The sequence below is a fragment of the Amblyraja radiata genome, chromosome 29 (genome assembly GCF_010909765.2).
Source record: "Amblyraja radiata isolate CabotCenter1 chromosome 29, sAmbRad1.1.pri, whole genome shotgun sequence".
In the NCBI taxonomy this organism is placed as follows: Eukaryota; Metazoa; Chordata; class Chondrichthyes; order Rajiformes; family Rajidae; genus Amblyraja; species Amblyraja radiata.
In genome coordinates this window covers 15979202-16005022 of record NC_045984.1, presented here as the reverse complement: position 1 = coordinate 16005022, position 25821 = coordinate 15979202, and the positions used below count along the sequence as shown (strand labels likewise).

At 44.7% G+C, this 25821-nt stretch overlaps 1 protein-coding gene across 1 annotated transcript; it reads right to left on the bottom strand.

The window, feature by feature from the left end:
* Positions 1 to 6595: 6595 nt before the first annotated feature.
* LOC116989349 (60S ribosomal protein L37) lies at positions 6596 to 16827 on the bottom strand. The gene is made up of 4 exons (XM_033046667.1): positions 16695 to 16827; positions 14987 to 15122; positions 13758 to 13842; positions 6596 to 6713 (listed from the first exon to the last, which is right to left on the bottom strand). The coding sequence occupies exons 1-4, from the start codon at positions 16695 to 16697 to the stop codon at positions 6644 to 6646; spliced, it is 294 nt and encodes a 97-aa protein (XP_032902558.1). The 5' UTR covers positions 16698 to 16827; the 3' UTR covers positions 6596 to 6643.
* Positions 16828 to 25821: the final 8994 nt, after the last annotated feature.

Sequence of the window (25821 nt, the reverse complement as noted above, 5' to 3'; positions counted from 1 at the left end):
AAGAGTGTTTAATTGTATATGCACCAAAAATGCTACAATGAAATCATTACTTGCCGCAGAACAACAAGTCGGCAGAACAGTATTCATAGATAATACAATATCCATTCATAGAACAATTAGCTATTCACAGCTAGATAACACAATAACAAAAAACAGTAATACCTTAATAACATTATTTGGAGCGGCGCAGTGGTGCAGCGATAGAGTTGCACCCGCACAGCGCCAAAGACCCGGGTTTGATCCTGATTACGGGTGCTGTCTGTTGTGGAGTTTTGTACGTTGTCCCTGGGACCCGCATGGATTTTATCCGGGTGCTCTGGTTTCCTCCTCCCACACTCCAAAGACTTGTAGGTTAATTGTCTTCAGTAAGTTGTAAATTGTCCCCAGTGTGTAGGATAGTGCTAGTGCATGGGGTGATCGCTGGTCAGCGCGGACTGGGTGGGCCGAAGGGCCAGTTTCCCGCCCTGTATCTCTAAAGTCTAAAAAAGCCCCAAAGTCCTTCGAATAACCAAGACGATTCGTAGTTCTTAGTTTAGTTAGTGTTTGTAGTGTTCAAGAGGTCGAGGTAGTTGGGTAGGAGCTGAAGAAGGTCTCGACACAAAACGTCATTCCTTCTCTCCAGAGGTGCTGACTGTCCCGCTGAGTTACTCCAGCATTTTATGTCTACCTTCGAGTTTAAAAAACCCCCAGCATCTGCAGTTCTTTCCTACAGAGCTTATTTAGTTTAGTTTAGAGATACAACGAGGGATCAGCCCTTCGGCCCACCAAGTCAACACCGACCAGCGACCCCTGCACACTACCACTATCCCGCACACACTAGGGACAATTTACAATTATACCAATCCAATTAACCTACGTCTTTGAAGTGTGGGAGGAAATTGAGGGGAGAGAGAGACGGGGGGGTGGGGGAGGCCAGTGGGAGAGAGAGGGAGGAGAAGGAGGGGGGAGAGAGGAGGGGGAGAGAAGAGGGGGGAGAGAGGAGGAGGTTCGGGGTTTTGAGAGGAGGGCTCTGGAAGAGTCTCTGGGGAGAGGAGGAGGTTCTCCTTTTCTTTGCTCCTCTCCTTTCTCTCTTCTTTCCTTTGGAGGGCCTGTTCAGGGCTGGGGGGCTCTCTTGGGGGGGAGAAGACGGTGAGTGAGCAGCGGAGAGCTGCATCATTCGGCAGCATGAGCCAAGACTCAAGACCCATCGTGACGTTATCAGCGAAAGAGTCGTTTCAAAGTTTATTTCAAAGTTTTGTCGGAATCTGAACTTTTCATTAATAACTCGAGAAATAAAGCATGAAATTTTCAGATAAGCGATTTTGGACTCCACAGAAAAAATCTCTACCGGAATATGTCAGAAATGTTGACCGTTACCGCATCATGTTTTCGAGAAGATGTGATTATACACATACATAGAAACATAGAAAATAGGTGCAGGAGTAGGCCATTTGGCCCTTCGAGCCTGCACCGCCATTCATATGATCCATGGCTGATCATCCACTCAGTATCCTGTACTTGCCTTCTCTCCATACCCCCTGATCCCTTTAGCCACAATGGCCACATCTAACTCCCTGTTAAATATAGCCAATGAACTGGGCCTCAACTACCTTCTGTGGCAGACAGTTCCAGAGATTCACCACTCTCTTTGTGAAAAATATTTTTCTCATCTTGGTCCTAAAGGATTTCCCCCTTTATCCTTAAACTGTGACCCCTGTCCTGGACTCCCCCACAGTCGGAACAATCTTCCTGCATCTAGCCTGTCCAACCCCTTAAGATTTTGTACGTTTCTATAAGATCCCCCCTCAATCTCCTAAATTCACATACACACACACACATCCAAGATCAGAGTTTATAAGTATAGAGATGTTATTTATTTTTTATATTATTAAATCAAAACCAAGAATTATAAATTCACATTTCAAAAGTGGTTTCACATTCAGTAGTACTGATTTTCAGTATTCCATACTGATATTTGAGAATACATGAGGTTGCATGCAAATACTGATTATCAAAAATCCAGTTTCTGTGTAGTGCATTCTGTAGTTTGGCTATTTCATACTAGCCAATTATGGTGTTTGTTACTAGTAACTCTGCCTACTATGTACTTCATATTATCAAGAGCTTGCTTACGCTAGTTAGAATGAACAGCAGCTCGGAGATGTGATGATTGCAGATCCTTGCTGTATGTAGATTTAATAAATATGGTTGTTTCTTGATGTGTGTTCGAGTTGAATCATTACATGGTGTCAGAGAGTGAAACTTGCCCACTCCGCTCATGTTTATTCGGGTTTTATTTTCTTCTGATTATTTTGTGTGTTTTTATCTCAATCATGGCAAACTCGTGTCGCCGTCCAAGTCCTCTGAACCACCCCCCCCCCCCCCACCCCCCCCCCACCCCCCCCGGGACCAGCGGGGGGGATCAACGTGGAGTGGGCAGTGGGGAGCTGCTCCCAGGGAAGAAGGATCTCCTGTGGCGTTCTGTGCTACATCTTGGTGGAACCAGTCTGTTGCTGAAGATACTTCTCAGTTGACCAGTGTGTCATGGAGGGGGGTGAGCTGTACGGTCCAAGATGCTGCACAGTTTGAGAAGCATCCTCCCCTCCAAGACCACCTCCCATGAATACAACTCCACCCCCAGGATGGTGCCAGCCTTCCTGATGAGTGTCCGCGGCCTTCACCCTACAAAGTACAGCCGGCTCTGTCCCTTCCTGTACAGAGCCTCAGCGTTCCTGGACCAGTCCAGTTTATTGTCCAGGTACACTCCAAGGTATTTGTACTCCTTGGTAACTGCACATCCACACTATTGATGGAGACAGGTGACAAGGGCGTTCATCTCCTCCTAAAGTCCACCACTAACTCCTTAGTCTTGTCAATGTTGAGCTGCAGGTGATTCAGCTCACACCACTCAAACACTTCCCTTGTGTGTCTCTTCTTTATTACCCCAATATCTGCTTCGGCGTCCCATGTTTAACTCACTGGCAGTCCAACTGGCCTTTCTCCCACCACTGACTGCCATGCCTTCAGCCATCCAAATCCTGGGAATCTTTGAAATTCTCTCCCCAAAATATCCCTCCTCTCAACATCCATCTCCATCTGTATCTTTTCAGAATCCTTTTCTTTGATCCTCCAAAATCTCGTTGGGTGCCTTGGTGTCCAGTTAGACTGATTACATCTCCAACTGATTTACTCCACTTGAGGTAAGTCTGGTTTTATTGGGTAACAGTCTGGTTTCAGGCTCCTGATTTCCTTCTTCTGGAGGATTTTTTTTAAGAGGCAGATTTTAAAACAACCTTGGGTGCAAAGACATCTTTGGGTGCAAAGACAAGTTGGAGCAAAACGTGGAACAATGAAGTTGTGGCCTTTATAGAGATTTGGTTGTGAGGACAGGATTAGCAGGCAACAATCCAGAATTTCAATGTTACAAATGTGATAGAGGGAGGAAAAGGAGGGGGGGGGGGGGGGGGGGGGGGGGGGGGTAATTGCTTTACTAATCAATGAGAATTGAGAACGTCATGGTGGCACTCAGGAGAGGACATATGGTTTGTCCATTAAGGCAATATGGATAGAGCTCAAAAATACGTAGGTGCAATCACTCTAATGGTATTCTATTATTAGCTTCTCAATGGGCAGCAGTTGGAGGAACGGAAACGTAGATAAATTGCGGAAATATGCACAAGTAACAGGGTTGGCGTGGTTGGCGACTTTAACTTCCTCAATATTGACTAGGACTTAATACAAAGACACAAATTGCTCAGTAACTCAGCAGAAGTGACATTCCAGCAATTTGTGCCTATATTGTAAACCCGTATCTGCAGTACCTAGTTAATGGCAATATGCATTCATGTGCAGAGAGATCACAAGAGTCCACAGTTCTCTAAAAATGGCAACACAAGTGAATAGAGCAGTAAAGGTATATGGTGTGCCTGCCTTCATTAGTTAAGGCATTGAGTCGGGAAATCATGACGCAGCATTGTATGACATTGGTTAGACTGCATTTGGAATATCATGTGCAGTTCTTTGCTTTATTACAAGATGTGGAGACTTGAGAATACAGATGATGTTTGCCAGAATGCTGCTTGGTTTACAGGGTTTTAGGTCTAAAAGGTTAGGCAAACCTGGAATGTATTGTCTGCAACATCAGAGATTGAGTGGAGACCAACAGTAGATAAAATTATGAGGGGCATTGATAGTGTAAATAGAAACTTTTTCCCCAAAGTAGCTTTAAAGTGAAAGGGGTAAATTTTAAATAATTGTGGTAGAGTTTCTTTATGCAGTGTGTGGTGGGTGCCTGGAATGCATGCCTGGGGTAATCGAGGAAGCAAATACAATTGTGGCGCTTGTTAAGCTTTCAAGTGGACACATCTCTCTTATGATGTGAGAGATGTGTCCACTTGAATGATATGCAGGGAATGGAGGGATATGGATCAGGTGCTGGCAGATTAACACTGCATCATGTTCGGTACAGACATTGTGTGCCCAAGATCCTGTTCCTATGCTGTTTGTTCTATGTTCCATATAGCACTACTAATTGAAACTAATGCACACTGCATCATTAATGGATAAATGAAACCATGGAATAAATCTGTGAATTGTTAACATCTTGGCAAGAACAGAAACTGAGACATTTGAGCAATGGGACATTCAGTGATGATAGCATCAAAAATGTCAGAATGAAGATGAGTTTCACTGATCACGTGTCAAATACGTGAATGCATTTAATCTACTTGAACATACATTGGAGATGTACAGAGTCAGTGTTTAACTCAATTAAGGTCTTTTAGTGTGATAGTTCCATTTGCCTGCATTCGGCCCATATCCATCTAAACCTTTCCTATCCATGTACATCTATCCATGTATTATATCTCAAGATCAAGAAGGTTCAAGCTTTGGTTCTTTTTCAGAATGGATCAATTGATCTTCCTGGAGAATGCAGTTACAACCAGCTACCTTGCTCTGGCGTTACAGGTTAAAACTCATCCAGTTTTCACCATTCCAGCTTGCTATCAACATCCCTGATTGTTGGGTGCGAGAGGGCAGCACTGGGCTCAGTTCTAGAAATCGTAGTGAATTGAAAAGTATTAAATGTACCCCCACAGTACAAGAGGGTGGAATTATTAATCGTTAGGCATTTAGCCTGACATAAATACACAGGAAAATTTTGGAAGCTAATATTGAGCAATTAGAAACTTGGAAAACAAAATTCACAATCTGTTGTCAGATTCAACGGTATTATGAATGGAAACTTCAATTTTCTATGGGCAATAGGCTTACTAATGGATATGAAATCTGGAGCAGTGATTATGTTAACATGGAGAGGATTGGCAAGTAAAACATTTGCTCCCAGTTGTGCAAACATCTACAAGTATCTCAGTGTATCCAAAATATCTGGTGTGGTCCAAGACATAATAATTCACCCTACCCTCTGTGAAATTAACTCAGCAGTCTTCCAGTGAGTCTTGAAGGGTCCCGAACCAAAATGTTGTCTGCCCATTTCCCTCCATAGATGTTGCCTAACCCGATATCCAAGTTTTTCCCCCTCATGGTTTCAGTATCCAGTCTCTTGCGTCTCCTCAATACAGTCCTTATTGAAGAATCTGATGCATATCAAGCTCAGAGAAACTATGAGCAAAGAGGATGCATTGTGACTCATGTGGGTAATAGGAAGAACATGATCATTGCAACTACTATCTCGAGTGACGTCACGCTCTGGCTCTCGTACGTTAGTGTTCTCCCTCCTGCCTTGTATTCTGTATGAGGACTTATTTAGCCTCACTTATTATGAGGTTAAATAAGTCCTCATACAGAATAGTTGAGAAGAACTACAAACTGCATTATCCTGCAGCATTCACTCAATTTACCAGGTTTGAGAAAATGGTTATGAATTATGATGCAATCTATAGGGTCATGTTCTGATATTTAATATCTTGACTGACCTGAATGCAACCTCAACTCTACATTGCTCATACCCCAGGTAACCTTTCACCCCTTTATTTATTAAGAACCTACCCCTGCCATAAGAATATCCATTGTTTCCACTGGTCCTTGAGGTAGACACTCAATCCTCAGAAAAAAAAATCACTTATTTTTAAACAGTGAATCCTAGTTTTAGATTCTCCCAGGAAACTACCCCATAAAGACATCATCTGGGGCACCCCACCCAATCTGTGTGTAAGCCGAACCAGCCAATTCTGCCATACTCACCCGTTAACACAGAACTGTATAAATACACGGCATAGCCAGACATAAATGTCTAACAAGAGATACCAGGCAGATCTGGAGTCACATCCACTGTCTATATTTATTTTAGAGATACAGCATGGAAACAGTCCCTTCAGCCCACGCCAACCTGTTCACAATAGTTCTATGTTATCCACATTCACACCCGACACACCAAGAGCTTTTTTTTTCTCCACTGAGAAACCCGCACGTCTTTGTGATGTGGGAAGAAACCCACATGGTCACAGGGGGAACATGCAACTCTACACAGATTGAACAGCCTATCAGCTACACAACTGTGCTGTCCCCATGCATTAAAAGTTTGTAGAGAAGTTTCCTTATTTTCAGATTGAGGTTAGATACTATTAGTCAAAAAAAAATAATGGGGAAGGCAAGGTAACTTTCCAAATGATAGCTTTATTTGTTACATTGGTACACCAACAGTTTATGCAGTGCTGGAAGAAGCCATTGCAGCACGTCTGGGCTTTGGGGTAGTGCCTTCACGGAATCCATTTCTGCAAGCAAGAGGAAGAAAGTGGTTAGGACAGTGCAACACTTGGTGGCCAGGACTTAATTTGAATGTCAAAGGAGACCTCAGCTTCTCGTGCAAGTGTTGTAAAAACCTTAGTATTCTAAAAATTCCTCCACAAAAATAATTACCCAATGCCCTGCTCCTTTCTCTCCAAACTACAACACAACGTATACTCATCCACTAGGATCACTAAGATCACAGATTGACAATTTAAAAACTTTCAATCCATCTCACTAAAATTCCCACGATTACCCGTTTCATTGATGCACCAGCCCTGTTATTCCCCCTTCCAAGTGGCCCGTTAAATGAGTACTAGCAGGCCAATTGACCATGAAACTCACGATGCAACATTGAGGGTTGCAGGGGAATCTGTAACATTGGCATCTGCTAAGCTATTGATTTCAAATGCTGCCTGAGAATGGCAAAGATTAAATGCCTTTGCTACATATTACGCTCGATTCGTGTCTTGACCAGATGTTGTTATTTTGATTAATATTGGACAATTTCCCATGCCATTGCTAAAACTTAGATCATGCAAGGTAAGTTGACAGAGGCAAATTAATACAGATCACAAAAATGTAACACAAGCCCATTTAAAAACTTATCTCGTTACACCGTACTGTTATTTGGTTCCTCTACCGCAATTTCGCACTGTGGGAGATTAATTCTGAATACCATAGATTGCTACTAATTTCCCTCAATAAAATTTTAGAGTTATTTAAATATAAATAATACCATCGTCTACATCAGTAATGTTCTATGTAGGAAGGAACTGTAGATGCTGGTTTACACCAAAAATAGACAAAATACTGGAGTAACTCATCGGGACAGGCAGCATCTCTGTAGAAGGAATGGTGACGTTTCGGGTCGAGACCCTTCTTCAGACTGAGATTCAGTTGGTGATGTTCTATGTGGACAGCACAATACTTGGGTGGGTCACAGGATGTTCTGGAATTGGCTGCCATCTCTGCTCGTTTAAATAAGCTGTAGACCAAGAACTTACTTGGTCACAGCAATTCGGTTAATGGAAAATTTCCCCTTACAGTATTCACAAAACATCACTCAAAAGTTTGACACGGAATAAATTTGCACTCACAGAATTTGTGGAAAAAGCATATCTTTTTCAAATTGCATTTCTCGATGTAATGACATGGCTTTGTAGTTTGGAAAACTACAATATGGAGCTTTCCGAAGTACACACACTCCCATAACACTGGGCTTGCCTGTATTGGGTCACATGGCTGAACATGTATTATGAAAGCCAGTCATCTACATGACAGCCAGAGGGAACACAAATAGTGTAGATAAATATACAGTGGCCCCACCATTAATCCCCGTGGAATATCATTTATCACTTTGCAATTGCTTAAGTTTAGGATCAGTTTTCTGTTCATAACTAACTTCCTATTCTTTGCAATTTGTTCCAAATTCACAATCTGACTTAAACCTCAAACCTATGCTGAACACAGTATTAATCTATTAAATTCCAGTTCTATTTCGTAAGTACAAGTGAAATCCATTCTGGCAAGGAGTTTTACCCATTCTATGTTTGACGGCACAAAAAATTATGTCTTCCAATGAATTGTTGTAAATTATTTCATGTATTACTGTCTAACTTTATTGCTTATACATCAATCAGGAACCCACCTGAATACATGCCAGGCGCTAAATCTGTCCCTCTTGCCTAAAACATGAAAGTTTGCAGGCAGTGACTACAGGGCCACCAGACTTATGAGTCTGAAGGGTCTCGACCCAAAACGTCACCTATTCCTTCTCTCCAGAGAAGCTGCCTGTCCCGCTGAGTTTCTCCAGCTTTTTGTGTCTACCAGACTTATGAACATCCCTACACCAGGCATGATATTCACCACCAGTATAGGAAGTATTGGCTAAGGGTCCAGGAGGACAGTTGGGCCCCAGGCGGGGTCAAGGGAGGGGGAGGGGGAGTTAAGGGGACATTTTCAATCAATTGAAAGCGATTCACAAGCTTTCTGCTTTCTGCTGGTGGTTTACATAACAGAAGCTTAGTAAACCAGCAAAATAACCACCAAAAGATAAATATTTCATTAAATAAATGAATTCATACAACTAAAAAAATCTTTACAAAAAATGTTACCTGAAATGTCCCTTTGCCTAGCACTGTGTGCAAACAGCACAGAAAAAGTAATTGATAAACCTATGACATAAGTAACATTACCTAAACTCTAATTTGACTTCCTCTTTGCCTGACACTTTCTTTTGTAAGCTTGCTGAACATGGCTTCCCTGTGCTTCTTTCTAGCGTTGAGCTGCTAGCATGTTCCTTTTGACTGCAAAATCGTCTGCTTCAGTAAGGGAAGCTGGTGGGTGATTGGCCGCAACACTCCTCGGAGACTGCGTCCGATTGGCCGCCGAGTGACCGGTGCATTATGTGAATGGACGCAACGCCCTTGGAGACAGTGGCTGATTGGACGGCAGACCGATTTGTTGATTGGATGGGAATTTTAAGAGAAGCTGGTCGATAATGGGATAGAACGCCCTTGGACACAGCGGCTGACTCGAGAAATGTAGGCCGAAGCAGATTTTAAGGGAAGCTAGTGGATGATTGGACGCAACCCTCTTAGAGAGAGCGGTTGATTGGCCGCCAAATAATCGGGCACAAAAAATGGAACTCCGATTTAAATCAGAAGAATACCATGCCTGCTACACATGAGTGAGCTCCCATTGCGTTAAAGCAGGGGTCGGCAACCCTACCTGGGCCAAATGCAGCCCATAACCCAAAATCATCCGGCCCGCAGGCGTATTTTTTTTTCAGTAGTCATTCGGCCCGCTGACTGCCTTCATCTCCGGTACCTCCCGGGCCCGAGGCGACCAGGCACGGTGACGCAAGGAAGCCTGCGCTGGTGGCCGCAATTGCGGAACTGCTGAGCTCTGGCTGTACAGGTGCACAACCTTTTATCCGAAATTCCAAATAACGAAAAGCTCCGAATAGCGGACATTTTTTCAGTCCTTGAAGACGTTCACCGAGGGCGGCCCGCAGAGGTGACAGCGGAACCTCGAAGAAAGGGGAACTAAATCCCAATTCATAAAAGAGAAGGTGAGGGTATATTGCGCGGGAGGGTTAATAATTGACAATCTGCTGCTGCCTGCCCGCTGAGTTAAAAAGTTCCCATGGTAGACTCACGATACACAGTGTATCGTGAGTCTTGCGTGGGAACTTTTTAACTCAACGGGCAGGCAGCAGCAGATTGTCGCTCCCTTCAGTTTCACCCCACCTACACCCCTCTGCTTCCCGGCCATGTGTGTGACCCCTTCCCTCCCCTCTCCAGCTCCCCGCCCATTGCACCGGCGCGGGGGCTTTGCACTGTCTTCACCTCGGCGATGCCAGCAGGTCAGTGCCAGTCACCGGAGACGTCAGGACCAACGGGTCACCGACCCCCAGGACCACTGCAAGCACGGAGATCCCAGAGACCCACAGCCAGCAGCAGCCCAGCCCCGTTCCAACTCCAGAGGAACACGCTCCCCGTAAGGACAGAAGCTGATGGTGTGCAAGGTACGTCTTGTTCTTGGGGTTGCGGATGAGGGGGCGCAGCTCGGGCTGTGACGTCTCAGGCCACCCCCCTGTACAGGAGCTGAGACTGGGAACTGTACCGCCCTTGCAGGTGAGCAGGAGAGTGGGGTTGTTTGCAGTTGCAGAAGGAGGGGGCAAGGGCGGTACAGTTCCCAGTCTCAGCTCCTGTCTAGGGGGGTGGCCGGAGACGTCAGGACCAACGGGACACCGACTGCAAGCACAGAGATCCCAGAGACTCACAGCCAGCAGCAACTCTAGCCCAGCCCCGTTCCAACTCCAGAGGAACCCGGGTTGCGGATGAGGGGGCGCAGCTCGGGCTGTGGGCGAACTGCCACTTGTCGCTGTAGCGGCCCATCGGGGAGCGGGTTCCTGTTGGTCCTGACGTGGCCGGAGACGTCAGGACCACCAGAAGCCGCTACCCGATGGGCCGCTACGGCGACAAGAGGCAGTTCGCCCACAGCCCGAGCTGCGCCCCCTCATCGGGACACCGACCCCCAGGCCCACTGCAAGCACGGAGATCCCAGCCCAGCCCCGGTCCAACTCCAGAGGAACACGCTCCCCGTAGGGGCAGAAGCTGATGGTGTGCAAGGTACGTCTTGTTCTTGGGGTGACGCAGCTCGGGCTGTGGGCGAACTGCCACTTGTCGCCGTAGCGGCCCATCGGGGAGCGGATTCCTCTGGAGTTGGAGGGGGAGGGGGGTATTGTGCTGTTTGATCGCCCCCTGCTATCCCAGGGACAGGGAGACAGAGCGGCTTTTGAGAATGGTGGGCAATCACTTCCAAAGTTCTGCCCACACAGTCAGTACACCTCTCCTACACTTGTCTCCCGCACTAAGATCATCTCGCAGGGAATGATCCCAGCCTAACCCTCCCTATTCTCTCCTATTCTGCAAGACTCAAACTCGCGATCGAGTAACTGCCGGGATCGAAGTGCAAACTCGCGACCATGCGGATATGAGCCGAGCACTCCACCACTGAGCCAGCCGTTAAAATCTACGCTAAAAATCTTCCATTCCGAAAGCCGAAAAATTCCGAATTACGAAAAGTGTCTGGTCCCAAGGCTTTCGGATAAAAGGTTGTGCACCTGTACCGCATCCTGCGCAAAGCCCCCTGGCACAGCTGCACACCTTCTGTGTCTGGGCTTCAGTCGGGATCGGGGTTGTCAATAAGCCAGGGACGAGTGAGTACGAGTATGAGCCACTGCCTTCAGGACAGAGCCAAGGCAATGGACCGTAGGTGCACCATGTTCGTGAGCGTCCGTAAATAAGGGCCAGTGTTCCGGGTGGCTTCTTCAAAGGGGCCGAATCTATGTGAACACGTGATTTGATGCCTGCCATCGGGGCGGGATGGGGGCAGGATCCATGTGAACACATGGTAGTTGTGGCCCGCCATCCGCTCAGACATGCCACCCGGCCCCTATGCAGAACAAGGTTGCTGACCCCTGCATTAAAGTCACGTCCAATGTTCACACATATTCGTTCCCACAAACGACAGAACCAATCTTCCCCCTCTCTTCACTTTTAGCAATTGTTCTTTCTTATTGATGCTATGCGCTTTTGATGCTACTTATTGCAATACTGTAGGTTTGGTTATCATATCAAGTAACTTTAGCGTATTTTCTAACATTCAGACAAAATCATCTGCAAAAACAGAATCTACTTGCTACCTGGGAAGTCGAGATAAAATAGGAATCCTTAATTACATTTCAATTTTTATTGTCACAGTCACAAAGCAGAAAACAAGGGCCTCCAGTACACCGAGTCCATGCTTGACCATCAGCCTCATATTTACATGAATCTTACACCAACTCACATTCCTATTCACCCCAAATTCCTATCAACTTCTTCAGATTCTACCACGCGCCTACACATTGTCAATGTACAGTCGCCAAGAAACCTACCAACCCACTCATCTTTTATGTGGGAAGAAATTGGGAGCACCTGGAAGACCAATGCAGTCACAGGGAGTGTGTGAAAACTCCATATAGGCACCTCAGTGGTCAAGACTGAACCCGGGTTATTGAAGCTGTGAGGCAGCTGCTTTCGGAGACGTGCCTCCATGCCATACAATAAAAATTAAAACGTTTGACTACTTTACAAAGTATCAATTGTTTTGTCCGAAGGACAGAAGAAAAGGTAGATTGAATTCAATACAATATATGAGGAAGTATATTTAAGAAATGGAAATGTGTAAAATAATGAACAGCATACAGCGGGATCTTAGATTTTACATCAAAAGATCACTAAAGGTGCCAACTAGAGAAGATGAAGAATCCACATGGGATTCTTACTAAAACTTTCATGGGATTCCCATCAGTTCAAACAGAGGCACAGTCAAAATGGCAACTGTTTTTCTTTCCAGTTGCTGCCCGACTTGCTGAGATTTTCTTGTTTTTGTTCTGCATGTGATATCTGTCTTTGCTGACCAAGTGGATGTGTAATTACATGAAGTACCAGTCCGGCCACTGACAAGAGTATAATGCACCATGCCGATTACAAATCTACACAATGCACATGCCAAGAAAGGAGAGGAGCACAGGAGATTCACAAGGATGTTGCAGTGTCAGACTTATAGTTATGGGACAATTCTGAATAGGCTGGATTTGTTTTCTTTGGAAGAAGACCATGGGAAGATTTATTCCAGACTTCTGAAGTGGGATAAGTCAAGACAAACAGGAAGGCCCATTCCTCCAGCCACAGAGTTCTATAACCAGAGGAGATATATTGAACATTTATCATAAAAAGATTTGGAAGAGAGAATCAGAAAATGTTTTCTCCAAGTGGTCATAGCCCGGAACTGAAAGAACAGCAAAACCAGAAACTTGCAACAACTTTAAGAATTGTGACCTCATTATAACATTTGTGTTGGAGAAAAACCTACATTAAGTGAAACAAACATTTAAACGTATGTTGCATTTTCAAACTAAATAGCACAGTGCACGCTGATTTCACTGTCCCTAATTGTGCCATTTGCCATAATCTACAGGACTATGAGCCACTAGCTAGGATGTGTGAATAGTCTAAATTGACCCCTCCCCCCATCAAAATGGACACGAGAGGCTGAATGGTGGTCTCAGGAAATTTAGAACACTCACTACATCTAATAGAAAGATGCAATTGACAATGTCAATCAAGGCAGTTTCCACTATATCCCGAGAGACTGGAATTTTAAATGGTAAGGCTAAAAAAATGTGACAACATTAAGTCAGGCTTTAAAGACAGAAAAAGCACGATGATGTAAACAATAACCACTGATAATTTCTCAAATCCAATCTACATTCACAACATTTCACTCAACAATTTGGTGCATGCTGCCTCGTCATTGTAGATTCATATTTTGTCCACTACCTCAAGTAAAAACATAAACCACTAATGTTTTCTCCCATTTGGAAAATTTAATCTTGCACTGTTAAGTAAATGCTAATGATACCAAGACATAAACCATGTTACACTATCAACACAACCAATTTTCCTTCATCTTACCTGAACCTCCGAAACACCACCTTCAGGTGCCTCATGCGACCTGTGCCTGTTGTGTTTCTCCTTTTGGCTTTTGCACTCCAGTTATCTACAAAAATAAAGACGGGAATATAACTTAATGTCTCTTAAGCAATAAATGTCCAAACAAAATGCTGAATAAAAAGCAGTGCAACAGACTTGATTGACTATGCTGACTTTTACCATCTTTGAGCTCACTTCACTCAATACTTAGTAATCAAAAGATCAATAGGTGACAGAGACAAGGAACTGCAGATGCCGGTTTACAAAAAAAAGGGCACAAAGTGCTGGAGTAACTCAGCGTGTCAGGCCTGGAGGGAAAAAAAGTTGTTTCTAGGGAAGTTACACAAAAATGTAGTATTCAATGTTCATAGTGGTGGATTGTAAGCTTCCTAAGCAGAATACGAGGTGGTTCCTCCAGTTTGCATGTGGCATCAGTCTAGTAATGATGTAGGCCGAGGACAGAAAGGTTAGTATAGGAAAGGGAATTAAAATGGTTATTAACTAAGCGATCCAGCAGGCTTTGGTGGACAGAGCAGCAAAAGATTCGGGGAAACGGATGCCGAGTTTACGCCTGATCTCGCAGACGATAAAACAACCAAATCGAGAACATTGAATGCAGTAGGTGAGGTTATAGAAGGTGCACAGAAATCTGTCTCACCCGGAAGGACTGCTGGCTTGTGGATGGATGAAGGAGGAGGTATAGGGTCAGGTGTTACTGCTACTGTTGTTGCAGCTTCTTCCCAACTCACTGTAGGGCCTGAAGAAGGGCCCGAAGAAGGGCCCCGACCTGAAACATCACCTATCCATGTTGCCATGAAATTCTGCCTGTCCCGCCAAGTTACTCCCGCACTTTGCGCCTTTTGTAAACTAGCATCTGCAGTTCCTTGTATCTCATGGACTTAATGGTAAGTTATTTGGCGAAAATTACCAGCATGGATTTGATAAGTCAAATGAAATTACCTCTCAATGCTACATGTATTTAAGCAATAATATTAAACATTGTACCATTCAGAATGTCTCATGTGAGTTATAAACAATCATTCTCACCTTTTCTGCAGTCACAAATTATTATCAGTATTCAAATGTGTTAACTGACAAAGCTTCATCTAAAACGTCAATCATCATAATCAAAACCTTGCCAATATATCAGCAAACAAGTTGACCTCAGAGGACACAGAAGAGAAGCTAATCCTGGCCACAGGGATACTTACACTTTCTCTTTCTCTTGGCAGGGTAGGCACATTTACCACAGGTGGATTTCTGCAGGTGAAATGCTTTAGCTCCACACCGCCGGCAAAGAGTGTGTGTCTTGTTCCGCCTCTTACCAAATGACGATGTTCCCTTCGTCTAAAATAGAATTAAAATAATGACAATGAAAAAAGCATGTAGATATTAAGTTTTTAAATTAGCACTTGAGTCACCCAATGTAAGAGATGGTTCTCTGGTTAACATACCTGTGCTCCAAGATTAACAGATTTGGTTGGGCATAAAAAAAAGCACTTTTCTCAGTTCAAGCCAGTTTTCCAACAATATTTCCAAGCTGTTCCCAACTAACCACAAAAGGTGTTTTCATTTAGCTGTCATTTACTAGCTACCTAATGTGACCAAAATGCGGAATCTTCAACCGGAATTCACAGGAAAGCAGAAGGCTCCTGCTTTAATGCCATATTCAGTACTTGCTATGCAGAGAACTCTAAAACTGCTTTAAATAGACTGATTTTCTGGCTCACAAGACCTGCTCACCCTGTGTCATACCAAATGTAACTTCATCTTTTTAAAATTGTGCTGAGTTAACTAACCTTTGGGGTATCAACTAATGCAGTACTATTAGATACAACTATCACAATGATCAGTCTTGGAAGGGACAGAATGTGGATCGGTCATCCAACTCAACCCTATATTTTCCACTTTGGTAGCCTGTGGCAAATGAGATGTCTCCAGGACCCCATTTATACATGATGTGTATCAAGATAGGGCAGCTAGTATAGGTGCACCCTCACAGCACCAGAGACCTAGGTTCGATCCTGACCTTGGGTATTGCCTGTGTGGAGTTTGCAGGTTCTCCCTGTGACCGTGTGGGTTTTACTGGGTATCTCGCCTCTGAAATATTATATTTAAATATTTAATCAAATCATCTTTTCTGGTGCTAACTTAACAATACCATTTATATTCCAAGTCATTATTGATCCTCCTAACCAAACCATCCCCAGAATAGTTTGTCATAATCCTTTATACTATAACCAGTTCAAAGAATAAGAAAACATTGGAATTATTACAAAGATCCAGCATCACTGCAGAAACTGAGCTAATGCCTCAGAAACAATATTGACAGATTAAATATTGTTTCTTTCTCCACTGGCCAAGGTGCTATACATATACAGCATTTTCTAATTTTATTTCTGAGCATTTGCAAACTTTCCTTTAATCAAAAATCTGTTGAAACTGGGAAACATAAATCTTTATCGTTCTCAAAAAATGCAACATTAAGCTAAATCGTGGCTAGGAAGGCAGGAAGAATATGCAAGGATGATGGTTTGACCAACAATCTCTACATTTAAAGATTCTGCTGACAGTGTCACGCATTATTCTCCCCGATACATCCATGGTGTTTATTTGTGCGAAAGCAGCACGGGGCATGGTGCAGTGGGTGTTAAGAGCTTAAGGCACAGGAGGCTTGGACCGAACCGAGCGCCAGCCACAGGAGTGGAGGAGAGCAGAGCCGAGCCCGGGGCTCCGGGGCCTACATCTCACTCCCGGGTATCACTGGGATCCATCCGCCCCCACCCCACAATATCGGCGCTATAAATCAGCCCGAACGTGTGGCGAGCTGATGGAGACCAGCAGTTGGTGGCCGTGGACCGGCGGGGTGAGGATGGACGCGGATTGCCCGGCGCGCCGCCAACTCAGCGCCTCACTCACCATTTTCACAGCGCGCTCGAAAGACCGGAAATGAGCCGCCGACAACTACTTATACTCTGATATCGGAAGCGATTTGTTGCTGACCCTAGTCCCACCTTCAAATCTGTTGCTGAACAACTGATGGCAACTAATAGTTCCGACCTTCGCCGCCACTCCTCAAGAAAACATACGCGGCCCTGCGAGTGGAAATATAACAGCAAGTTTGTAAACCTGCAGAACATTTTTTCTTAGTTGAAATACGGAACTGGAGAGAGCGAACTTCGTAAAGCCTCCTCCCTCGCCTGCTTCCAAAACATGAAGAGAGAGAGAGAGAGTCTGTGTACTGCTTTGCCACCAAGGGGACAATCCTGACATTGATCTCTTAACATAGAAAATAGGTGCAGGAGGAGGCCATTCGGCCCTTCGAGCCTGCACCGCCATTCATTGTGATCATGGCTGATCGTCCCCAATCAATAACCCGTGCCTGCCCCATATCCCTTGATACCACCAGCCCCTAGAGCTCTAACTAACTCTCTCTTAAATCCATCCAGTGATTTGGCCTCCACTGCCCTCTGTGGCAGGGAATTCCACAAATTCACAACTCTGGGTGAAAACGTTTTTCCTCAGTCTTAAATGACCTCCCCATTATTCTTAGACTGGGGCCCCTGGTTCTGGACTCGCCCAACATTGAGAACATTTTCCTGCATCCAGCTTGTCCAGTCCTTTTATAATTGTATATGTTTCTATAAGATACCCCCTCATCCTTCCAAACGCCAGTGAATACAAGCCTAGTCTTTTCAATCTTTGCTCACATGACAGTCCCGCCATCCCAGGGATCAATCTCGTGAACCTACGCTGCACTGCCTCAATCACAAGGATGTCCTTCCTCAAATTTGAAGACCAAAACTGTACACAATACTCCAGATGTGGTCTTACGAGAGATACAACTACAGAAAAACCTCTTTACTTCTATACTGAAATCCTCTTGTTATGATGACCAACATTCCATTAGCTTTCTTCATTGCCTGCTGTACCTGCATGCCAACTTTCAGTGACTGGTGTACAATGACACCCAGGTCTCCCTGCACCTCCCCCTTACCTAACCTAACCCCATTGAGATAATAATCTGCCCCCTTGTTTTTTGCTGCCAAAGTGGATAACCTCACATTTATCTATATTATACTGCATCTGCCCACTCACTCAACCTGTCCAGGTCACCCTGCAACCTCCTAACAGCCTCTTCACAGTTCACACTGCCACCCAGCTTTGTGCCATCTGCAAACTTGCTAGTGTTGCTCCTAATTCCCTCTCCAAATCATTAATTTACATGATAAACAATTGCGGCCCCAACACCGAGCCTTGCAGCACTCCACTCGCCACTGCCTGCCATTCTGAAAAGGACCTGTTCACTCCTACTCTTTGCTTCCTGTCTGCCAACCAATTTTCTATCCATGTCAACACCCTACCTCCAATACCATGTGCTCTCATTTTAGTCACCAGTCTCCCGTGCGGGACCTTATCAAAGGCTTTCTGAAAGTCTAGATACACTACATGCACTGGCTCCCCTTCGTCCATTTTACTTGTCACATCCTCAAAAAAATCCAGAAGATTAGTCAAGCATGATTTCCCTTTCATAAATCCATGTTGACTTGGACTAATCCTTTTACTGCTATCCAAATGCCCCATTATTACCTCTTTAATAATTGACTCCAGTATCTTTACCACCACCGAAGTCAGGCTAACTGGTCTGTAATTCCCCTGTTTTCTCTCTCGCTCCTTTCTTGAAAAGTGGGATAGCATTAGCTATCCTCCAATCCACAGGAACTGATCCTGAATCTATTGAACATTGGAAAATGATCACCAATGCGTCCACTATTTCTGGAGCCACCTCCCTGAGGACCCTGGGATGCAGACCATCCGGCCCAGGGGATTTATCATCCTTCAGTCCCATTAGCCTACCCAATACTATTTCTCGCCTAATGAAAATTTATTTCAGTTCCTCTATCCCCTTTGTCCTCCAGTACATCTGGGAGATTGTTTGTGTCTTCCTTAGTGAAGACAGATCCGAAGTACCTGTTCAACTCTTCTGCCATTTCCTTGTTACCCATAATAATTTCACTCGTGTCTGCCTTCAAGGGACCCACATTTGACTTTGCTACTCTTTTTCCCTTAACATATCTAAAGAAGCTTTTACTGTCCTTCTTTATATTCCTGGCCAGCTTCCCCTCGTACTGGAGCTGTAAGGAAGAACTCCCTGCCAGCTATGTCATGATACCACCCCAAAAACTAATCATTGTTTATTTGAAATTCTTAATTGAATTTAAATTGCACAGATGCCACAGTGGTATTATTTACTCAGTTGTCTGGAATGTTACTCCAACCCTCTGTACTCCCACTGATAATTTAACCAGTACATCTATAGCTGGTATGAATGAATTTCATGGCATGCTGAAAAGGCACGAAGGTTAGTAGTAAGATACAGTAAGAATGTATTGCAGCCTCCCACTGAAAATTGTAGTCCGTCAGGCTGACTTATACGGTCTTGTAGTCTGGTGGGCTGATTTCTACTGTGCTGAGGCCAGACACTAACTCTCGGACACCTCCTCATACTTAACCCTTGACAATGACCCTACAGTCAAACACCAGGCCATCACCTCTCAAGCTATTTCTAATCTCACTGCCTCTGGCGATCTCCCTTCCACAGCCTCCAACCTTCTATTGTTCCCCAGGCCTGAAACTCAACCTCCATTTCCCCCCGACCCTGTGGTGGATTGGAGAAATACACATCCACACTCTTGAATCAGAATTTAATGTATTATCTATTTCTGCTCAAAATTGAAGGCCAGTAATTTAACTCAAATATTGGTCTCTTCAAAATTTGCTGTTTATAATGCTATTAAAAAAAACCAAAGGATTGTCAGAATGTATGAATAGAATTGTCCTTGCTGTGGCACATTAACATTTATCAAGGAATAATTATTTGGCCTTGACCTTTTTTTAATACATTTCTGCAGTTTTGTGTGATCTTTAATATTTATAATAGGTTTGCCTGCAGTTTCAATAGAGAGCCACTGGGCAGCAGCACAGTATGTGCAACCCTGTGCTGGATTGAGGAGGAAGTTCTTCGAGGCACCTGCAATCATGAAACCAGGAAATTAATAAGTAACATTTTCAGAAGATACTCCCACCAACACGTCTTACAGTAAGGAAGGGCTCATAAATGATGAACCCCACTTCCATAACATTAAATAGAGTAAGCAATTCTGATGTCATTTCACTCTTATCCCCAAGCTTTTGATGATAAAATCAGAGAACATGGATCTATTTTTGGCGCTGAAGGGCGTCATTCTTGCTTTTGCACAGGATGCATCCCAACCGCCCTTGTTCCGACAGCTTTTTTACCCACCAGCCAGGCCTCCATATTATCTGACCTTTGCCAGCATTCTCCTACTGCCAGCTTGATGCAGTCTGAAAATTTAGTTGCTGCAGCCCATTCTTACATTGTTGCCAATACAGTTACCCACCCACTCATTAAAGCATTGAACCACTTCCGGCTCTCATGTAGCAGGGAATCCCAGGATGTATTGTCAAAGTGGACTTTACATCTCTGCATATCACTGGTCTGATGATAATATAACTTTGGTAGTCTCACCTCCCTATCATTCGATAGCATTATTTATGCCTTTCTTACATTTCCTTGACCAAATTTACCTGTTTACCCACACCCTATTGTGGGTCACTAATAGAGAGTGAATAAGGCAACGTTTTGGGAATTACTGAAGAGAGTTCCTAACATGTAGTGTAGCATACCATGGTTGCTCAGGAAATATTTAACTCAGACCGTTGATGCGAATCTGGCTTTTAAAAGCTCAAAGTCGGCTTTACCAACAGAAGGTCCACATCAAGAACCAGTTCTGATCTCCCAAAGTCGGGGAACGATTTCAACATGGCTGGGGAACAATGACAATGATCTTGAGGGAAGGGTGAACTACAGGTGGAAGCCCGAGATCAACATGCCCACTCCTTCGAAACCCGGACTGAGCTGCGGGACGTCCAAAATTGCCAGCGCCACCACACATGCGCCCTAACGGTGAGGGACAGTGCCCCCATGCAGCCCAGGACTTACTTACCACTGTAAATAAATTAGATCAACATGAGATCACCCTGCTGCGAGTGTTGATGTGGTCACTGCCAAACCTTTTTTTTTAATTTATATTTTTATTTATTAGAAGCAAATGTACAAAAATAGAACCAACAAAATAATAAAATAATACAGTTATTGTACGGCTTCAATTTTAACTTTTAGCTATAGTTGGAAGAAAAGAAAGAAGAAAAAGCAAGAAAGAGAAAAAGTGAGATGTGCAAAGATAGAACCCCTAGACTACCAAAGTGGAGTAGCCAAAGTGTGAATAAATGAAAGAAAGGAGAGGAATAGCAAAAAGGACAAAAAGAGAAAGAAAGAAAAAAGTGGTGATATACCTGCCTCACATCCCTCCCCACCCACCTCACCCAACCCGTAATTAAATTTAAATCCAAAGTTGTGTTGTACCATACTATCCTTGTAATAAATCGAAAAATGATCTGGTTTTTCTGCCAAGACAAGTCTAATATTTTCAAGATGTAGCGTCTCGGACATGAAGTCCATGAAGGCTCATCAAGTCCTTGTAAATCCTGCACTCTTTCCAACTTAACGAATCCTTCCTATAGCAGAGTAACCAAAACTATACCAGGGTGGGCAAAACAATGTAATCTCTTGTGCGAAATTTTTACTTTCATTTTCTTGAAGTCTATTTAAAATATATCTATATATCCATGCCAACTATATTCATGTCCTCCATTTCCATTCCAACACTGCCCCCACTGAGCAACCCCCCAAACCCTCACCATGGCCCAAATCACAGGCAGTTGCACCCTGAAATAATTCCGTTATGTTACAATATGACCTCCATAATGTTTGGGACAAAGACCCATCATTTATTTATTTGCCTCTGTACTTCACAATTTGAGATTTGTAATAGAAACAAATCACGTGATTAAAGTGCATATTATCAGATTTTAATAAAGGCCATTTTAATACATTTTGATTTCACCATGTAGAAATTACAACATGTTTCATCCCTCCATTTCAGGGCACCATAATGCAGGGCTGCCAACATTGGGTGAGAGTTGGGAGTGAGAAATTGCGAGAGACCAAGCCCGAGGGAGCATAGCGGCCGGGGGGGGGAAGGGTGGACAACTCCCATTGGTATGGAACATTTGCATTTTTCAGCTTGAAATTGTGCAATATGGTGCATACTGCAGCGAGTCTTTTAACTTACACTTGAATACAATATATATGCTTTAAATTGGAGCATTTTTGAAAGGGGGGAGGCTGTGCGATCACTGATCACTGGCCTTGGGGGTACCCGGTGAGGGAGTGGATCAACCGAGTGGGGAGAGGGTGTGGAAGAAGGGTGTCCCCCCCCCTCCCAGGGTAGGAACTTTTTGAAATTTGATGTATTAAAATCATGTTTTAGTGCATTGTAGATGTATGATTTCAATGTTTTTTGTATGAAATATTTTTAAGAGGTAACTTTTTAAGGGGTAACTTTATCCACACAAAGGGTGATGGGTGTATGGAACAAGCTGCCAGAGGAGGTAGTTGAGGCAGGGACCATCCCAACATTTAAGAAAAAGTTAGACTGATACATGGATAGGACAGGTTTGGAGGTATGGACCAAAAGCAGGTAGCGTAGCTGGGACATGTTGGTGGGTGTGGGCAAGTTGCACCGAAGGGCCTGTTTTCACACTGTATCACTCTATGACTACATTATACCTCCACAATGCATGAATGCTTCAAAATCAAGTGATCGAGTTTTATTGCCATATAATCATGCATAGAAACATAGAAAATAGGTGCAGGAATAGGCCATCGGCCCTTCGAGCCAGCACTGCCATTCAATATGATCATGGCTATTCATCTAAAATCAGTACCTCTTTCCTGTTTTTTCCCCATATCTCTTGATGTCGTTAGCCCCAATAACTAAATGTAACTCTCTCTTGAAAACATCCAGTGAATTGGCCTGCACTGCATTCTGTGGCAGAGAATTCCACAGATTCACAACTCTGCGTGAAGAAAGTTTGTTCTCATCTCAGTCCTAACTGTTCCCCCCTTTATTCTTATTCATGGTTCTGAACGCCCCCAACATCGGGAACATTTTTCCTGCAGTTACAGTAAGTGAAAATCTAGCAGGCAAGCAGGATGCTTTCACCAACCACCCGCATTTGAAGTCCACTATCTTCCACCGTTTCTACCCAGTGCTTGGTACTTACTTCCAGCAGCCACTGGTTGTCCTCCAGGATGCACCGAGCCATAGCCTGATCCATGCCGGTCACCTGGGCAAATTCGGCACAGAGACTCTCTCTCTCTCCCCCCTCTCTTCCGCTCTCTCTTCTCTCAACCCCCCTCTCTCTCCCCCTCTATCTCTACCCTTCCCCTCTCTTTCCCCTCTCTCTCTCCTCTCTCCCTCTCCCTCCCTCTCTCTCCCCTGTCTCCCCCCTCTCTCCCCCCTCTCACTCTCTGCTCTTCCCTCTCTCTTCTCTCTTCCCCTCTCTCTCTCCCCCCTCTCCTCTCTTCCCCTCTCTCTCCCCTCTCTCCCTCTCTCTCTCTCTCCCTCCCCCCTCACTCTCCCCCTCTCTCTCGTCCCCTCTCTCTCTCTCTCCCCTCTCCCCTAACCCACTCTCCCCTCCCTTTCCCCCTCTCTCTCTCCCCCTCTCCCCCTCTCTCTCTCCCCCTCGCTTCTCCCTCATTCCCCCTCTCTCTCTTTCTCCCTCCCTATCTCCCCCTCTCTCTCCCTCTCCACACACTCTCCCCTCTCTCTCTGTCTCTCCTCTCTCTCTTCCCCCCTCTCTCTCTCTCATCTCTCTCCTCCTCTCTCCCCCATTTCTCCCTCTCACCTCACTCCCACCCTGGCTCTCTCTCCCCTCTCTCCTTCTCCTCTCTCTATCTCCTCTTTCTCTTTGCCCCCCCATCTCTCTCTCTTTCCCCCTCTCTCCCTCTCTCTTTTACCACCCCTCTCTCGTCCCCCTCTCTCCCATTCTCTCCTACCCTCTCCTCCCTTTCCACCCCCTCTTTCTTCCCTCTCACCCTCTCTCTCTTCCCTCTCTCTCTTACCCCCCTCTCCCACCTCACTCTCCCCCCTCTCTCTCCCCTACCTCTCTCTCCCCCCCTCTCCCTCTTCTCTTTCTCCATTCACCCCCCCCCCCCTGTCTCTCCCCTCTCTCTCCTCTCACCCCCTCTCTCTCTCCCCCCTGTCTTCCTGTCTCCTTCCCCTCTCTCTCTCTCCACCTCCCTTTGAGAGTCTGTCCCTTCGGCGCAGAGACTCTCGCGGCAGCGACACAACGCTTCCGAAGGCTCCGCGGCCCGGGACACTCGCACTGCCCGGAGTGCTCCATGGCCAGAGCTGCAGCGAGCGACTCGCAGCGCCGCAAACACTCGACAGCGCCGCAAACACTCGAAAGTCCCGGCTCCCCGCATCTGTTCCCGCCGCTGGTTCTGCTCCCATCCCTCCCGCAGCCCCGGCTCTCCAACACCCGCGGACCATCCGAGTTTTGAAATTTTCGTTGATCACAAAATTTCTCACCACTGAGCGTGAGTAATTTCTGATGAGCGTGAGGGCGTGAGAGTTTGTTTGAGGGCGTGAGTCTCACGCTCAAAGCGTGAGAGTTGGCAGCCCTGATAATGTTTGGGACACAGCAATGTCATGTCAATGAAGGTAGTCATGTTTAGTATTTTGTTGCATATCCTTTGCATGCAATGATTGCTTGAAGTCTGCGATTCATGAGCATCACCAGTTGCCAGGTGTCTTCTCTGGTGATGCTCTGCCAGGCCTATTTTGCAGCCATCTTTAGCTCATGCTTGTTTTGAGGGCTTGTCCCCTTCAGTTTTCTCTTCAGCATATAAAAGGCACGCTCAATTGAGTTCAGATCAGGTGATTGACTTGGTCACTCAAGAATTGGACATTTTTTAGCTTTGAAAAACTCCTTTGTTGCTTTAGCAGTATGTTTGGGATCATTGTCTTGCTGTAGGATGAACCGCCGGCCAATGAGTTTGCACTATGTATAAACACAGCTGTAATTTCTACATGGTGAAACCAAAATGTATAAAAACACCCTTTAATAAAATCTGACAATGTGCACTTTAACCACATGTGATTTTTTTTAATTACCAATCTCAAATTGTGGAGTACAGAGGCAAATAAATAAATGATGGAGCTTTGTCCCAAACATTATGGAGGGCATTGTATCTATGTTAATCCTGGCTAAACCCAAGCAGCCATAGTACCCAGAATTTAGTAAGGACTCATGTATTGCTAGGCCATTTTGGTCAAGTCTGGTGTGCTCTGCAGATATAAGACAAGCTTCAGAATTGTGCCAGTAAGTCTAGGGTCCGGATCAGTGTTGCATATTCAATTGACAGATGGATGGGATTTTTGCAGAGGACATCTAAGGAAATGTAAAATGCATGAAGTTAATTGGATCAATGCAAACAAAATGTACATATTGTAAATAATGTTGCTAGACAATTACCCTGCTGTGTGTTGATTGGTTAAAGTGTTAAGCCCTGTTTGGATTCCAGGGTGAATGTTGCATTATTTAAGTTATGTTAGCTTCTTCTGGAAGCCTCTCCTGCAACAATGTTAGGGAGATTCTGTTATTGGTCTGTGTAAATGTCAATAATTTATTGTTGTAAGTTGTTATGTTTGATTGGATTGTAAACAGACTACCCCTCTGTAGTTCGGCCCCTCAAGGTTTGGGGACCTATAAAAGGCAGCTCCCACGAGGTCCTTTGTCGATCTTCTGGAAGAACGCTTGGGACTGCATGACCTTTTGGAGTGTTTCTGCTTGCACGAGGCTGAAGGGCTTGGCCAGGCAGATACAAGGATCGAAGCCGCGATTGGTTTAGTTATCGTATAGGGTGATTTTTTGTGCTATCCAAAAATAAAGTTTAGTTGTTACAGTGCTTGAATCGGTATTTTATTGACTGAACTAGACTGGGGGGAAGCTTAGAGGAGCTTATTTACATCTACGCTGAACTTCTCTGCTTAACTTACATTTATCTCCGCTGATCTATGTTGGTGACTTTCTTACAACTGACATATCTGCATTT

Coding starts and splice junctions, on each gene's coding strand:
- LOC116989349 (XM_033046667.1), bottom strand. Junction 13,843..14,986: donor TGCCAAGAGAAAGAGAAAGT/GTAAGTATCCCT, acceptor TTATTTTTGTAG/ATAACTGGAGTGCAAAAGCC. Junction 6,714..13,757: donor GTGGTGTTTCGGAGGTTCAG/GTAAGATGAAGG, acceptor TCTTGCTTGCAG/AAATGGATTCCGTGAAGGCA.